The sequence below is a fragment of the Misgurnus anguillicaudatus genome, chromosome 9 (genome assembly GCF_027580225.2).
Source record: "Misgurnus anguillicaudatus chromosome 9, ASM2758022v2, whole genome shotgun sequence".
In the NCBI taxonomy this organism is placed as follows: domain Eukaryota; kingdom Metazoa; phylum Chordata; class Actinopteri; order Cypriniformes; family Cobitidae; genus Misgurnus; species Misgurnus anguillicaudatus.
In genome coordinates, this window is record NC_073345.2 from 17,450,680 (window position 1) to 17,468,948 (window position 18,269).

An 18,269-nucleotide genomic window follows, 5' to 3' on the forward strand; every position below is an offset into this window, starting at 1 on the left:
ACAGGGTTTAGAATAAGCCAGGACTAGGCCTTAGTTAAATTAGGATATTTAAGTCATTTTTAAAGCATCATTTATAAAGAAACATTAATGGTGTGCATCTTCAGACACAACACTCGCACTGATATATTTTAAGATATGACAGAGCAAGTTGTTTTCGGTCAGGACAACACTAACATTTAAGTTAGTCTGGGACTAGGCTTAGGTGCTGTCTGGGAAACATCCCCTAAGTGTCCTTTACATGAAGTATTTTTATACAAGAAGTAAATTTTTTACCTTTTTAAAATTGGTGTTATTTATTATTTTTTACGCTTTTTAATGTTTTTATTATTTTTCACGCTTTGTATTATATTTTACGCTTTTTAATGTTTGTATTCATGTTTTTTCTAAGGGTTTTTAATGGGATTTTTTATGTTTGTATTCATGTTTTTCTAAGGGATTTTTTGCTAAATGGGATTTTGGCAAGGGATTCATGCCGTCAAATGTTTTTTAATAAAAGTATTAATTAAACTATAACAAAAGGTGGCTGGTTTAATAATGTCTTTTATTAATCTTTTACTTGATTGATTTTGGCTTAATGGCAGAAATGAATAATTGTGTGAATTAAATGGAACAAAATTATTGATCTCTATGATTCAGGGTTCCCACGAGTCCTTGAAATCCTTGAAAGTTTGTGAATCTGGGGGAAAAAATTCAAGGCTCTGCCTGGGAAGTTTTTGAAAATATGCATACATAGATACAGGTCATTGAAAGTGCTTGAATCTATTTTTCCAGAAGTTTTCTGGAAAAAAATCCATATTTCCTGTGTAGTGTAGGATAATATCATAAAAATTCTAGACTTTTTAAGCACACGTGCTAAACTGTTCGCTTTAAATGCTTATATCTTCTGTATACAAATGTTGATTCATACCAAAATGCTTTTTTGCATAGTTGTGTTTGACACATGAAAACGTGTCGTGGTTACATGTTGTTCCCTATGAAGGGAATGCGACGCTGCGTCTCCCTTTCCATACTTCCTGCACCCTGTCTTTGTTGTTAAGCCTCACCATTGGTTGAATTTGATATACACATTCAGACGCACTTACCCCTGGAGGCGTCCCCAAAGTGTCACCACAGTGACGCAGCGCGAGTTCCCTCGAAAGGGAACTGTAACAACATATCTTAAAAGGTAACACAAAAGCTCTCACTTGAAATGTGTCCCCACTTTTAGTCCTTGAATTTGAGGGTATTGAACCTGGAAGGTCCTTAAATTTGAAGTTAGCCAAAATGTGGGAACCCTGGGTATTAACAGTAAGCTGATCAGACCATATACATATGATAAATAACTACAAACCGTATTGTCTGGACTATAAGTCACACTTTTTTTGTAGTTTGGCTGGTCCTGCGACTTATACGTCAAAATTATTTCATATGAACCAAGAGAAACCATTACCGTCTACAGCCATGAGAGTCCGCTCTATGCTGCTCGTGTATTTATGTAATTCAATGGATTCAGTGATGCGGAATGACTTCAGGAGCTTGGTGAACTTGATTTGGCTTATCGTATTAATTTAGCCTCTTAAGCCTCTCAGGTATGTTCTGTGTGCTATTGTGTAAGTTGAATAAATGTTAATGTTGCGTTAACGTGCACGGACGCCTATTCAGCCTGCTCTTCTATGCTATTGTTAGTTGAATAACTTGCCTTTCCAGATTAAAAGTCTGTTCTTCAGTTTGGACTTTGTGAAATCATTTTCAAAATAAACGCGACGTATAGTTCACTGGGACTTTTAGACTTACAGTCTGGGAAATACAGCACTACAACAACTAGCACTTTAACCATTTAAAAATAACACCGAAAATACATAGAATAATTATTTAGTATCATTTATTTGTTCTTTCTCCTAAACATAAGTCATCTGTTTGAAGATGGAGCAGCTTAACAGAAAAATACATTTCTGACACGTTCTTTGACTTTTTAGTCTCTATTGGCTTGTTTCAGTTTACCAAAACATACAAGACCAATCAGAGAGCAATTCAAAGGTGTATTCACTTATCAGTATATGTCACCTAATACAAAGGCCCAAACAACTGAAGCAAACCCGGACATTGATTGTGACGGAGTTAAATGTTAAGGGTTTCATGACTGACATGATTTTGAAGAAAGGTGTTTAAGGGATGTTGTGGGTGGTAGATAGGACTGGAAAGGCCCTACAAGTCACTTTCTCCATACAGGGCGCTGGAGAATGAGATGTAGTCAAGGGCATCTGAGGGAGCATCGCTGCCTATGTACTTGGTCATACGGCTGATACAGTACTCGGCTTGATCTGGTGGCAGTTCCCTCTTCAGCTCCTCTACTGTAATGTACACCTACAAAGTAAAAGCGAGGTCAGAATACAACATGTTACCTTTAGTAACATTATAATTAAATTTATTTGCAACTATGGGTCGTCTACTGTTTTACAGAGGTTCAGTACACCTTGTCAGAGGCCAGGATCTTGAAAGAGGCCATGACCTGCTCAGCAGTGTCTGTCTCAGCTGTTTCCCTGGTCATGAAGTCGATAAAGGCCTGGAAGGTAACCACTCCTATGTTGTTGGGGTCCACCAGAGTCATAATGCGTGCAAATTCAACTTCACCCTGAGAGAAATGAAAATGTACATGTTCAGAGATGTTTTTACGGGGCAGTACTGGTTGATTTTTTACGTGAAGCATCAGGGCCAATAGAACTTACCAGATCGTAACCCATAGAGATCAGGCAAGCACGGAAGTCTTCGGGGTCCATCATGCCATTCCTCTTCTGCAAATAAGAAATTTGGAGTGTTTTAACATGACCTGATCTACAGTTTTGTACATTCAAAGTTTCCAAAAACAATGTGTTCCTCTTCCGGTCAAAGTGATTGAAGGAGGCTCTGAACTCATTCAGCTGTTCTTGACTGATGCCCTTCGCATCGCGAGTCAAAATCTGGTTCTCAATTTCATTAATAGTGCGGGCGATAGTGGTGAGAAGTTGCTCCCAACCAACACGGACATGCTGAAAAACAGGAAACATGACTTCACAGGAAGCAGGTGGACGCCATATCCCTAAAGACATTAGTGAGATAAAACTACAAAAAGCAGTAAAAGCATGCTGAGATGAAAAAACAACAGTTCATACCTCCATTGTATAGTTGGTGTGCTTGTTGTCAAAGATAAGACCCTCTTGGCTGAGCTGGTGGTCTCCCTCCAGTGTGTCGATATTGGATTTGTAATTGATGATGTTCTGTTCGTATGTCTTCAGATTGCCCATCTGTTCCTCTAGGGAACCCGTGATGTCAATCGACACATGACTGATTTCCTTTTGACGTTAAGGAAGATTATTTATTGTTACCATTATCTAACATTGAACGGTTTAAATAAAAGTGATGTAGTGAGGTCAGGTGTATGGTGAAGCACCTCCATCTTGGTGGAAACCCATGGTCCGATGATGTTGGCCTGAGCGGCAAACTGGCGCCTCAGCCTCTCGTTGGACTGCTGCCTGGCCAATTCCCCCTGCAACATCTGGTCACGCATTGGAACCAGTTGCCTCACCTGTTTATTGATTTATTTTTTATAGGAAAAACAGGAAACCATCCTTAGTGGAGAAGCATTTTCGAGAGTTTTTAATTTAGTATCTGTTCTACTTGTAATTTTTTCACAGAAAATATTATTGCACTCATTGTGGTCCAATTCTTAATTCTGATTGGTCAATAGCTGTGTTTTATTCACAATTATAAATGAATAGTTTACATAAGTCTCAGTTAAAAGGAATGCCTTGCGTCGTGCCTAACAATCCTCTTCAGACTTATTTCACGATACAGCACAATATTCGATTATAATTGTGAATCACAATGCTCACTTTGAACAGGCAGTCAGCACAGGCTGTGACTCTGAAGTACTCACAGCTTCCCATTTGTTGATGATATCCTGAGGGGAGAGGACAGTATAGGGATTCTCACCAACCACCTTGATGCCGTATGTTTGAGCAATCTTCACGATTTCACTCTGAATGCACATGATGGCCATACGCTCCTTATCAGCTTCTGGTAGAGTAGCTTTGAACTGCTCATGAGCTGTGATCAAAATCTAAGAGAAGTTTACAACGTTAAACACTTTAAATTAACAAAATGAACAAAATATGTTCTTACTTAACTATAACAAGTGTAATTCAAAAGATTTGATTATGATACTGCTCTATAGTATTAACTGGATACAATCTAAAAGATTGATGGTACAAAACAATTATCCCAAAGAAACACTTTGTTTCTGGTAGTTCCCGCACCCAATAACAACCATAAAGCATTCAGTGTTTGGCGTTCACCTGGATCTCCTCAATGCTGTGAACAATGAACATGTCCTGTAGATCTTCCATAGCTCCATCCATCCAGTTGTTGAAAGGTGCTGCCCTCTTGGCAAACTCCAGGTACAACTGGTCAATTGTCTCCCAAAGCTTCTCCACGCGCTAGGGTCAAACAAGTTTAAAGATTAGCGCAATCCCACATCCTTAATCTAGTGTAAAAACTCTTCATTCCTACTCATTACTGCAAATTCAAAAGAAACCTTTAGCCATTGAATGTTTCTGGACATTGATTGAACAGTATAGATTTATATAAGCCTAATCTGAGATCATTTGTGACACAATCTGTAAAAACCAGGCTAAAGTTTTATAATCTAATAATGAGATTTTAATCATTGATTTCATTCTTTGACATGACCTTACTCAGTCAATATTAAAGATATCAAGGTTATATTTTCACACAATGTTCTTTACATTATATATACACTGTACAAATTCCTTGTTGCAGCTAAATTTTTAACTCTTTCCCTGCCATTGACGAGATATCTCATCAATTAAGAGAAAACATTTGCATGAAAAAAACTGTTCCTGATAAGTTTTTATTGTTATCTGTAATACCGCGAGTATCCACTAGATGTCACTTACCCAATTTAGAAAAAAACTGAAGCCAAAAATTATTTACTGATTTTACACTCGTTCTGAATTTGACCTCTAACAGAATTCCTTCACAAAAATGAATTTTTTTCAGCTCTTTGCGAGGGGCAACCTTCCGAAATCTTTGATGCATCTTTAGAGCAGAAAACATATGTTTACAGCCTGGTACAGAAGCTAATTTTGCCCTTCATGACAACTGTAACGGGGGGAGAATTTTTTTGTAACTCATCCGTTTAAATTAAGCCTTAAACTTCTGCATAATTAAGGTGAGGGGTGAACAGTCACTGCTGTCACTAGAGTCGAGCTAAGGGGGCGTGGTTTCAGCAACCAGCCACCTCAGCTTCACCCACGTCCAGTCTCTTTACCCATTTTCAGATATCAGGGAGTGATGCGTGGCGACGTGCGGCCAAGATTGCAATGACAGGCACCGCCTACTTTAAGCTTCAAAAACGATCTTCAGAACCTATGGGTGATGTCATGGACACTACGTCCTTTTATACAATCTATGGCATTTTGCTAAAAAAACATATTTTTGAAGAAAAATACCCATATTTAAGAGTTTATAAGCAGATAAAACATTGTTTTTCCCACTTTTTTGTTGTTGTTTTTGTTGTTGTTTATTGTTTGTTTGAAGGCAGAGGGTCTGTTATTTCGTTTGATACTGTATATTTGTATGTTTATATATTTTTTGAAGAAAATTTTCCTGGAAGGCATTTTGTGAAACTTTTGTGAAAATCACAAAAAGTGCTGGCAGGCAACTTAATATTTATCATTTATAGCAACTCCTCAATAGTCAAGAAAGTTGAAATTAATAGTAAATTCAAGTTGATTAAACTTCAAATTTAAGTGCAACAAGAATTTTTTTTTAAAGTGTATGATGAATTTATGTAAACTACAAAAATTTTGTTTTCACAGACTGGGTCACATATAACACCCAGGAGATTGTTTTGTGTCATATGTGTACCTCCAGTGATTCTCTCCTTTTCTGGGTCAGTGTGCCCAGGTTGTCCCACTGGTCACAGATGCCCTGGCAATGGGCATTGACGGTGGCAGCGTCATAATAGTCCAGTTCATTGAAGAACAGAAAATCTTTATTATGACTATGAGTAGCATTACCCGTGATTTACACCGTGTAGGACAGTACTGTCCGTTTCGTGGTGACTGAGATGTGTTCCCTTACTTGAGTTCCTGTGCAATGGCAGCGATTTGTTCCACTCGGTCTTGGTGAGCAGCCAGGTCGCTCTCAGAGGCCTCGTGCTTTCTCATCAGAGCACGGATCTCCATCAGAGAGGCAGACTCGTAGTCCTTCTGAGTCAACAGCTCCACTTTTCCTGAGGAAAAAATGCCAGATTTACAGTCTGCCTCCTTTGGATTTACAGTTTGGAATTTGAATATGCCCTATATTTACATGCATGCATATACGTTTTATTCAAAGTGACTTACAAGGTACATTCAATACACATGGGAACAGGAATTACGGGAATAGAAATGAACTGACTTGGGATTCATAGAAACAAAGCCAGTTACACTACAAATGTGACTCAACAACATGAACAAATACACTTCTAATGTCAAGACAAAATGTTCATTTTACAGCTAACTCACATTTTGTAAATTTATGAATTATAAATTAATTCTTACTAATACATCTGGATTAAAAAAAAGCTCCTCTTTTCCTGAGGTCCATGATTCATGCAAGGTACACTTCTGCTTAAATTTCTCAGCCAGGTGATCCAATCTCTCCAGACGACGAATCTCTGTGAGCAGCCACTCCTCATAACCCTTCTCTACCTGCTCCAGACCTTTCCAAGCATTGGCAATGTCCTACAGGAGGAAACATACAACATACAAACTTTTTTAATGATTTGTTTAAGATGATGGTCTTCTCTATTATGTTACTTTTTTAGTTGTTACTATAATTATTACTAAAAACAAACGTTTCAACATTTGACGCTCAAGCATTGCTTTATTCCCTCTTAAAGGTACAGTATGGGTTTTAGCGGCACTTTGTAGAGCAGTTTGTCCATTTAGGGCTACTGTAGAAACATCATGGCGACTTCCTTTTATGTAGATAAAAATGCGTTATACTTGGGTAATAAAAACCGTAGATATGTATAAAGGCTAGATGTCTTGCCCGCGCTGCTGGCCAATCGAGTGGAGCATCCGCATTTGGCGGCCATCGGCGCTCGCTCACTCATAGCATTGTGTTTTGATGTTGCATGTACTTTTGGATGACCATAACTTGCTTAATTTTCTACCGATTTTCCAACGGTTTGGTTTGTTATAAACGTCAAAGATGTACATATGAAACTGCATACTAAAAAAAAAATTTCATGAAACATGTTAAAGCATCCAGAATTATACCACGTTAATAACGTTTGTAAGAAACTAAACCATTTGGAAATTGGTAGACAATTGAGCAAGTTATGGTCATTTAAAAGTACATGCACCATTAAAATACAATGCTACGAGTGAGCGAGCGCCCTGTGGTAAGATGGCCGCCAGGTGATGACGTTAGAGACTCCGCCATAACACATCTAGCCTTTATACATATCTATGATAAAAACAATACAGTATATTATATAAGGTCTTTGTACACCACTGATAATATAGTTTTGTATATTATATTGCATTTCTGTCAAGAGATCCTTCTAAAAGTCTCACATTGACCCTTTAATTTTGTTTTTTATGCTGAATTTGCCAAAATAACTGTTCACCAGCATATATTGTTTGGTTCCTAGTCTCCTACATTGGATTTCCTGCCGGTCTTTCAAGCAGGGTGTGGGGCATTTTGTGGTAGAACATACCGAAACCATTTTGCCTTCAGAGGGCATGAAAGCAGGCCTGTTGCTAAGCCTCAGCTTGGTCTGTAGAGTGTTGAAGTTGATCTCCAACTGGCACTTCTCCTGAACCTTGGGTGGCTTATGGACACGACGGTAGTCCCTAAAATCTTCCAGCTTCTGCTGCATGGCGTGCATGGTCTGCTCTGCCACACGGTTCTCCAGCCAGGGAATGGTCCTTTGGATCCACTCCAGAAGCTGAGGAGAAGAGAGGACATGATGAGGTGATCCTCGGGAATGTCGAGTGCTGAGGAATCTAAGCGTTCTCACCTCACTGGCCAGTTTCTCGTATTCTTCCATCAGCTTCTCATTCTCCTGATTTACAGCCAGCACCTTGCAGATCCTGTTAGCTGCTGTCTCAGCCTGGAGGACAGTGTGACTGATTACAAAGGGGGAACAAGGTGGGCAATTACATTTGAAAAGGAGAAACTCTCCTGCCTATCAAGATCCTAATCTTGATCTTGCTTACCTGTTCTGCTCCAGCAAACGCATGGTAGAAGCAAGACACATACGTCATGATGGCCTTCTCATCAGGTTTTGGAGTGTTGACAATGTCTGGGATGGAAATAAACATGACCATTATGATTTGACTGGAATATTTTTAATTTGGGGTTTGTCCTCAAAAGGCACATACCTTCCGCATCAAGCATTTTGGGGATGTCAAGGTATTTCTCTGCCACCTCAAAAGCAGTGTTGAGGTTGCCCATGGGGTCATCCTGTGAGGACAGAGGGGACTTAGATAACAAAAACTCATTTGAATTGAGAGGAAATGGAAAGGAAATGTTCTCCAAGGATGATCACCAACGTTTCATTCTTAACAGCAACGTTTTGCTGCCATCTTTAGGTGAGCTGCATGCGATTTCAGACATCACAGAACATAGGCAAACTTTTTATCCATGTCGAACAAGTCATCCATGTTTCAGAGGAAGCCGTAGATCAATTTAGTTAAGTGTCTTAAAAAGGACTACAGATTACAATATTAAGGGCACTTACTTGGTGCGCCAAGGTTTGTACCCATCAGTACCCAAAATCTGGTATTTGTACTTTATAATACATTTAGTTTTCTGTTAGTGGGGTGTCAATTGACTTTTGTTTAATTGTTTTACTTAAAGGAATAGTCTACTCATTTTCAATATTAAAATATGTTATTACCTTAACTAAGAATTGTTGATACATCCCTCTATCATCTGTGTGCGTGCACGTAAGCGCTGCGATGCTTCGATAGCATTTAGCTTAGCCCCATTCATTCAATGGTACCATTTAGAGATAAAGTTAGAAGTGACCAAACACATCAACGTTTTTCCTAAGACGAGTAGTTATACGAGCAAGTTTGGTGGTACAAAATAAAACGTAGCGCTTTTCTAAGCGGATTTAAAAGAGGAACTATATTTTATGGGGTAATAGCACTTTTGAGAGTACTTCGACTCGCCTGAAAAGTCCGCTCCCCTTCTCCCTCTCATAATGGGAGAGGGAGGGTGTTACTGCGCTGAGTCGAAGTACTCCCAAAAGTGCTATTACGCCATAAAATATAGTTCATCTTTTAAATCCGCTTAGAAAAGCGCTACGTTTTATTTTGTACCACCAAACTTGCTCGTATAACTACTCGTCTTAAATAGGAAAAAGGTTGATGTGTTTGGTCACTTCTAACTTTATTTCTAAATGGTACCATTGAATGAATGGGGCTAAGCTAAATGCTATCGAAGCGTCGCAGCGCGCTCCAACGCTTACGTGCACGCACACAGATGATAGAGGGATGTATCAACAATTCTTAGTTAAGGTAATAACATATTTTAATATTGAAAATGAGTAGACTATTCCTTTAAGAAATAAGATCTAAGCAGACAAACCATCAGAATTCTCAAGAAGATAAAACTGACGTTAACACTTTTTTTTCCTTATGAAATACAAGGATGATCATATAATTGCATTATCATATAATTGGTACATTTGTTGTCCAAGCTCATTTTTTTTCCAGATTTTTTCAAATGGTTATATTTTTTTTATTATTTCAATAATTTGGTACTCAATGTCATGGATCACAATATGTTATAGGCCATAACAATATAATCTTTTCAGTGAAAAGTAGCATTATGATTTCCTGTTGGTCGAATTAGTCCGTGTCAATTATGTTACTGTCAAACTCTGTACCAAATGAGTACCCAATCATTCAAATAATTTAAAATATAAAAAAGCAGAAAAAATTATGACTGGACAAAAAAATTTACCTGCAATTATGTAATCACCTACAGACAAAGTTACAAGCTTTTAAAAACAGATGTTGTGAGGCAAGCTTTTACTAATGCAGTATTAAGAGAGAGATTAAGTTAAGGGCATACTACAGCATATTAGATGCAGGCCGAGATGCATGATGGGAGAGAATGAAACGGGCTGATGGCACCTTGCGCAGTTTGGAGTAATCGATGAGGTCAGGTCTGTGTCTGTGGATGAGGGCGCAGAGAGCCAGGCCATCTTTCCAACTAAGACACAGACCACAAGCAAAGGAAGAACACCGGGAAGAGAACAAGGATAGAGGAAGTAAAAAGATGAATGATGGGTCTGTGGCAGAGTTTAGAAGCATGTGAAGCATTATGGGTTTTTTAACAGATGAAATGTAGACATGTGCACCACCAACATGAGGACAAGAGCCATGATCAGATCAATAGGGTAGAAAATTAAAAAATATCTAGGACACATGCTGTTCCTGAACAAACTGAGGGAAGCAACCTCACCTAATGTGGAAGTTCTGGACGTTCACGTTCCGATAAGGGGCAGTCTTCCTCTGACACCACAGCAACAGGCCCTCCTTAGCAGAGGTCTCTATATATGAGGAAAAATGCATATCACTTTAACCCTTAACTTGATTATTTCATCTTAAAGGGCACCTACCCACTTTTACAAGGTGTTTGGACATAAAAACGTGTTGTTACAATAAAAAAATCCACCCATTTCTTATCCCCATTAAACAGTCAAAGCTGTCTCATTAGACATGCCATTTTGATTCTCTTCTTAATGTGAGGTCACACTGATAAAGCCCCGCCCACCACTACTTACTGACAGTTCTGGATTACAATAGTTTCTGCCCTCAGTAAGTTGTACGCTGTCCGCCATATCTCAATAGTGAGATACTATTGTCTCAGACTGTTTTCACAGGATTTAGTTATATTTGAAATGAAAGCACTCACTGTCTCTTTTGGTAAGGGAGTGAGGAGCAATAGCATATTTGCATTTAAAGCTACAGACACATTTTGTTTCCACCCAAATAGGGTCATTTTGTATAATAAATGATCTATGGGGTATTTTGAGCTGAAACTTAACAGGCACATTTTGGGCACACCTGAGACTTATTAGCCTACATCTTGTTAAAATGTGCATAATTGGTGCCCTTTAAAGAAGTACTATTTTCCCTTATTATAAAAGACTGCACATAATGATAAGTACTGCTAAAAAGTATATAAATGATATAAAAGATTAATATTAGTAATCTCCTGTAATAGTATTCTACATGCCTGGGGGCTGTTAGGATCCCTTAAATGATCATGTGATCCTCATTTTATCATGCAACCTTTCTATTATTAGACACTTTCACTTCAAAAATCAATTCATTATGTCTGTTGGTGAATATGGCATTTATAGAGTAAAGCAGTATCTGACAGTGTTTGATCCTGTGTGACATTGCATTCATGCTGCTAAGTGTCAGTAAATTCCAACATGGCTGCCATATCAGCCAGTAGAGCATGAATAACTACTGAATGTGTCTGTAAATATAATATAGGTCTAGAGTTGCTAATGTGTCAAAAGTCTTTCTCACCCTCCACTGAAATGTCTTGAATTGCAAAACGCAGGATGATGGTCCAGATCATACCAAGGGTCATTTTCACGTTACCATCCACAATCTCTGTAATGGCACAGATTGCAGTAAGATGACAATGGAGTAGCTTAAAGTGAAGATATCATTGAAACAAAAGAAGAGGGAAACAGGTTTATTAGGTTTTACCTTCAGCGCCGATGGAGACCAGCTTGACTCCTTTACTGGTAATAAAATCCAGGGCCTTATTTACGTTGGCAATTTTGTGGAAACGCATCTTGCCTTTGTCTGGCCTCTGGAGCCTCTCACCTGAGATAAAAAAAAATGAATAGGGGAAGAAAAAGATTTTTAACCATCATATAAAGACACAAAGAAATAATTTAAAAGAGCTTGTTATATTTGGTTGGTACAGTAGCCTACATACAAATCCTCACGGTCAGTTTACATATAGCAGTACATCAGTAAGTAGACCAATGAGATTTGATATCATACATGTGAACTTGCCGCAATGATTTGTATGTTGAATTTATCAATTGCTAAATAAGCTCAAAATATTAATTGTGTCCTCTCACAAATGTATTGTTTTAGAAGACAAATATTTATAAAATACAATTTACACAAATTATGGGATAATTTTCATTTTGAACTATTCCTTTAAGGCTTAAAGGGATACTTCACCAATTTAGCATTCAGCTTTGTATCTGTAGAAACCCGGCAGTATTACTGAATGACCATGTTTCCCTCCATCATTTCCCCCTGAGAGGAGAGATATCTGCATTTTGGTTCTGCAAATAAGTCCTCCGATGATGTAATATGACGATTTTTGCATCATCGGAGGACTTTTTTGCAGAACCAAAATGCAGATATCTCTCCTCTCAGGGGGAAATGATGGAGGGAAACATGGTCATTCAGTAATACTGCCGGGTTTCTACAGATACAAAGCTGAATGCTAAATCGGTGAAGTATCCCTTTAAATGCATACATCTTTAGTGACCAGTGTCACTCCACTAATAATTTTTTTTTAATTTCTTCTTAGTATTTCTCAATCTATCTCTTTTCAACAATTTAACAAGAAAAAAACAAACATGTAAAATAATATCTGTTTTTTAAATTAATTTAAGAAAAAAGTGTCCAGGGTCATAAAAACCCAATGTATGTAATAGAATTAATTGGTCAACTAAATTATGTTTACAGATGGTCACATAATTCAGATGTTTACCTGAGATAACCTCAAGCAGCAACATGAGTTTAAGTCCATTTCTGAAGTCGTCCTCAATGTTCTCGATCTGTGTCTCTGCCTTACGGAGATGAGAGTTGCACCAAGCAGTGAAGGTCTAAGAAAAAGCAGTAGTGTGTTTTTAGCTAATTATCAACACAAATTTAGGGTGCTTAATTTTGCTTTTCATATTTTTGGAAAGTAGCTTGATGTTAATAAAATGTGCTTAAAAAGATGCTGGAGTCAACATTTTATTTGTTGGCATGACGGTCAGCAAAATAAAGCAAATATAGGGTGAAAAATATAAGGAAGATAAATAAAATAAAAATAAATACACTACCCATGTCTTTGGTGCTACCATACTCTACCTGTTGCTCTTCAAGAGCACTGCTAGTATAATGTGCCCATGTGTATTAATTCACTCTAATGTAACATCATTTCACAGTTTTACACACAGAACTACATTTATAAACAGCATTTACTGTACACGCCTGGCCTTGAGCCGCACCAGGATAAGATGAACTAGTGGCCTGACTGAAGAATGCCAAGGGCCAATGTAATTTGATGTAAGGCTGGAAGCGGAGACTCTTTTGCAGCAGGTGGCCACCCTTCAAATCACCCCCCTTTGCCAAAGATGACCAAAATTAGCCTGTGTGCCACGGAAGGGAAAGGTGAAGGGGTGGTATAGAAATCTATATTGGGCTACCACCACGAGACGCCAGCAGACAGCTGAGAGCACAGCATTCCTTGAACAGCCACACAAAACACTACAGAAAGACTAAATGTTTGATGTTGCACAACATTGAGCCATTTAAAAACACTTACAATGATAAATGGATGCAACACATTTAGATGTGTGGTTTCTTAAAGGCTGAATGACAAACTATTGTCAAAATCAATGTGTTTAGTGGCCACCCAGGTTTTTGTACCAAGAATGACGTTTTTCTGAGACATCCTTGAACTCAGTACATTGTGAGCTAGTTAAAGAACAGATTGGTGATGCTAAAATAACCTGGGAAGTAAATGGTTTAATTTTATTTCATTTACATGCTAATAGCTTTAGAATGGATGAGTATATCTTTTAAGCCGGGTATAAAAGTACAAAATAAATACTTATATCAATTATTAATGGGTATAATTCATTTGTACTTTTGCCAAATAATAATTTGAATATACCAAACCGTACATTTACATTGAAATCTGAATATTATACTGTATAGCATTCTTGTTTTTTGTCAAGAACATTTACGATTTCAAAAGAGATTGTTGCAGTTAACAGATTATTGTCACTTTGTTGTGGCGCCTTATTTTAAACACGGTTAGCGTTAAGCTTTGCTTTGCAATGACACTGCCGTTACATCATTCCTCAACCATTCCTGTTATCCACGCATAGGCATTGCAATAATAACTTCGACTCCTCTGATGCCACGACAGGACATTTGTTAAAGAGGAGTGTAGTTCACTCTTGAGCACACATGCTCACACAAACATTTACACATAGCTCTTATTTCATGTGGCAGAAGGAAAGTGAGCCTGGAGTACTAATACACTGACACATTGTACAAAGTGCAATATTACAAAATGCATTTATGTCCTCTGTTTGAGAATTACAGAATATTCAAAGTAATGTTATTACAAGACCAAAGATAGAGGAAGTTTGGCATTTAACCTGCTTTACTTTAAAAGCAAATGATTTAATTATGAAAGTGACTTAGCTTGGTTACTAGTGATCCATCGAAATGAAAATTCTGGATACACTTGGCCAAAAATCGTAAATTACTTTTTAAAAATATATATTAAAAAATTCAATTGTAAAAATTCAATATATATATCGTTACAGCCATATGCGGCCAATGACTTCTCTTCCGAGGGGCGCAAATTCAAAATATGTTTTTGTTGCGTCATGTGAACCATGTGTATCATGCGTCATTTTTAAAATACGTGCCTGCTGCATATGCGTCGATAGGGTTTAGAAGAAAAAGAGACAACTCACATTCACAAAATACTCGCAAGACACTAACGTAACACTAAACTCTGATAACACATGAGATTAAGCGAGTATCTGGCAAGCGTGAGCGTATCTTTTATCATAAACCCTTAAGCAGCAGACACAAATTTTGACATGACGCGCCAAACACATATTTTGAAATGACAAGCCAGACACACGTGACGGGCTTAATACATGTTGTGACGAGCTTCGCATCATGCGCCCTTGAAAAAGAAGTCAACGACCGCCACTAAATTGAACAGCTTTTTAATCTAAATAAGTAAAGTTCTGGAAGCACATAAAAGCACAATTGTTTCCCAGATTGAAAATGTGAGTTGCATTATGACACATACAGCAAACACAGGATTCAGGGTAATATATTCTGGGGCAGTTCCCCAGGCAGGGATTAGACTAGTCCTAAACTAAAAAAATTTAAGAGCTGTCCAAATTGAAAACAACTTGCACTGACATATCTTAAAAAACATCAGTGCCTTTTGTTTTGCCACAAACGTAATGTTTTTAGTAAGGCATGTTTGTTAAAACTAGTTATATTTCCTAATTAAACTAAGGCCTAGACCTGGCTCCCTGTCCGGAAAACCGCCCCTGAATGTATTAGGGTCTGACATTTACAGCTAGAATTGAGGCATGACATTGCATGTGACTTGAGCATTGAGCACTTGTTTCATTTTGTGATGCTACAAATATCGGAAAGAAAGCAGAATTATTTTTAATTAGTTTTAATTAATTTATGTATTTATACTTGATTTCAACTTCAGAGTATTAGAAATCAGTGATTGCAACCAATCATTATTGTCTCCGACAATGGACTTATAATCCAGCCTCATCCGTATAAAAATGTACCTGCCTGACCTGGATCCCATCCCCATGCTTTTACTAGGTAGTTTATAGACGCTCCCCTACAAGGACCCATCTTCTGGAATAGCAACTGCCATTCGATCGTACTCGTGAGTTTTCTCACCTCCACACAGTGTAAAACACCAACACTCTAGCAAAGAATGTGCACACCTATCTGAAAATCATCACCTTTAGACCTTGCAGCTGGAATCACAAATATGCCTTCACAATTAAAAAATAAATTCGCATTAACAGTCTCTTTCATATTTAGACTTGTATTAGTTTCTAAAGTATAATGAAGGGTGACATACACAAACCATCCCATCACAATTAAATTATTAGTTTTAGCATTTGTATGACTCTTTTGCAGAAACACCCATTGATAATGAGGATTTGCCCTCAGTAGCCCTCTAGAAGCAGGGTTGGCGACACCTGGCTTATACAAGGTGTACTAGTACAGTGTTCCCAACCCTGTTCCTGGAGGAACATCAACACTACACATTTTTCCACTATTCCTATTCAAACACACCTGAATCCACTCATCAGACTCCAATATGAGAAAGAATGGGGTCAGATGTGGAAGACATCCAAAATGTGCCGTGTTGGTGTGCCTCCAGGAACAGGGCCTGGAAATGCCAGCACACCTGTGGTCCACATAAAAATACACTACATAAATATATAATGAGCATGGTATGCAATTTTACTCACCTTTGGTCTAAATTGACTGCAAATTTCAACAAATCAAAAGGTTGATAAGCAACAATTTTTAAGAGACTTACACACAGTACACTTGTCATATACTTCAGTTTGGGCCTAGCTGATCTACGATTATAAAACTCACACCTAGTGCACTAAAGGTATACCGGTATGTGCACCTAAGGCAATGTAAATGATTTGCAGTAGTGTCATGTCATAGATTTTCTTAAAAATAATAAACACCACTCCGCTAGTCATTTAACGCGAGCCATCGGATTATGAGGAACACACTGGTTGCATTAATAGGTTACAGGGCTATTAGTTTGGGGTATGTTAAACGTTTTATATGTTTAGTTATGTAATTTATTTTTATCTATAGCTATTTGTGTGTCAAAGGTTTGCAGTGTGGCTTAACCACTTCCTCTCTTTCTTACACACGCCATACTTCATATAATGACCTTCACCTGTTACTGTCACTTTGGCATAGTTGTGTTTAATGCAATGTACAGCAGTCTAACCAGATATACATTAGATTACAAGAAAAGATGTGTTACATTGTGAATATTGCAAACGGTTTCATTTTGCTGAAGTTTTTGTTAAGATAATAATAGCTATTTCTATTAATATGAGGTAGAGAACCTATTAGTCTATTTAAATTGTGTAAATACTATTTAACTATATGAAAAAATGTCCACAAATACTTAAAGATTTTTTTTTAAATTGTCTATAAATATTACTTGACCAGTACAGAAGACAAAAAATGGTCCAACTATTTCTTAACTTACATGTGAAAATTGTCTACAAATCTTTTAAACTGTCTATTCGTTTTTAAATGGCCTAAAACACAACTAAAAAATTAAGTATAATAGGTAAAATGTGTCTTTAAATATTACTATAAGAGAAAAAATATAAATTGTATATTTATATTAATTTAAAACCTAGAAAAGGCCCTAAAGAGATTTCATGAGCAACTCTTTGGGAATTTGTTGGTCAGTAAATGAGTGTTCTTTATGAGTGTTACACTTAATAAAAGAGTAACGTTAGCAGTTTAGACAATTTTTTTATAAAATACAAGTTGTGGCAAAGCCAATTTTTCTTAGGGACTCCTATTGATCTAACTAAACGATGTTTAGCCTACAAGTAGCCTACAGATGTGAATAAATGTTTCCGTCTCGCTCATGTTGTTTTATTTACTTTTTACGTTTATCTTAATCATTTTGTGGTGCATGCTTGAGGTTTACCTTCCGCTGTTGCTTCTCCCAGGCCGGGTCAAGGAAGAAACCTCGATCCCAGTCGTCCTCTTGGGTCATGTATTCCCCAACAGCAGTCATCATATACGAACTGTCGTATTGCATTTGCATTTCTATAGCTGTCATTGTACAGTCTTCACCGGGGTGCTTAATTTCCCCTCTTCCTAAAACCTAAACAGTGACCTCTTAATTCAACATATACAACCCTGTGCCTGTGGTAACTGCTCCCAGCGGCCGATGAACTGACAGCTGATGGTCAAACTGTACCAAGTGGCGGGCACCCCACACGACTGACCGACGGCTTCAGTATTTGGCGACCGATTGATTTCTTAAAAGGATATGGGTGGGATTTCAAAACGGCACTGTATGAGCAAGCAAAAGTTTTGTAGACTTTATGCATCGCTGCGCACATCGTTTGGCGCGTGACATCAAGTACCGCGAGAACAATTCGAAGCACAGCTTTCAGTTCGCTCTCGCGGTATTTTGATGTCATACATAGAACGATCTGCACGCGCAGCGCCTGAAGAAGTCGAACATACCATGGTAAAGTTTGACCCTTTTCTCGAATTTAAATCGCAAACCCTGAGAAATTTTCTAGCTATTTTAGTTTATGTGACACTTGGCTCACATGTAAATATTGTTTTTAATAATTCTAACACGTTTGATGGATACAAGCTTTA

At 37.7% G+C, this 18,269-nt stretch overlaps 1 protein-coding gene across 1 annotated transcript; it reads right to left on the minus strand.

Moving 5' to 3' along the window:
- Window positions 1-1,844: 1,844 nt before the first annotated feature.
- actn3a (actinin alpha 3a) lies at window positions 1,845-17,905 on the minus strand. Its single transcript, XM_073871212.1, has 20 exons — window positions 17,581-17,905; window positions 12,805-12,919; window positions 11,775-11,894; window positions 11,589-11,675; window positions 10,510-10,597; window positions 10,179-10,257; window positions 8,415-8,496; window positions 8,250-8,335; window positions 8,051-8,143; window positions 7,748-7,978; window positions 6,623-6,764; window positions 6,121-6,301; window positions 5,905-6,013; window positions 4,311-4,451; window positions 3,893-4,075; window positions 3,407-3,541; window positions 3,129-3,308; window positions 2,706-3,005; window positions 2,453-2,611; window positions 1,845-2,343 (listed from the first exon to the last, which is right to left on the minus strand). The coding sequence occupies exons 1-20, from the start codon at window positions 17,713-17,715 to the stop codon at window positions 2,185-2,187; spliced, it is 2,805 nt and encodes a 934-aa protein (XP_073727313.1). The 5' UTR covers window positions 17,716-17,905; the 3' UTR covers window positions 1,845-2,184.
- Window positions 17,906-18,269: the final 364 nt, after the last annotated feature.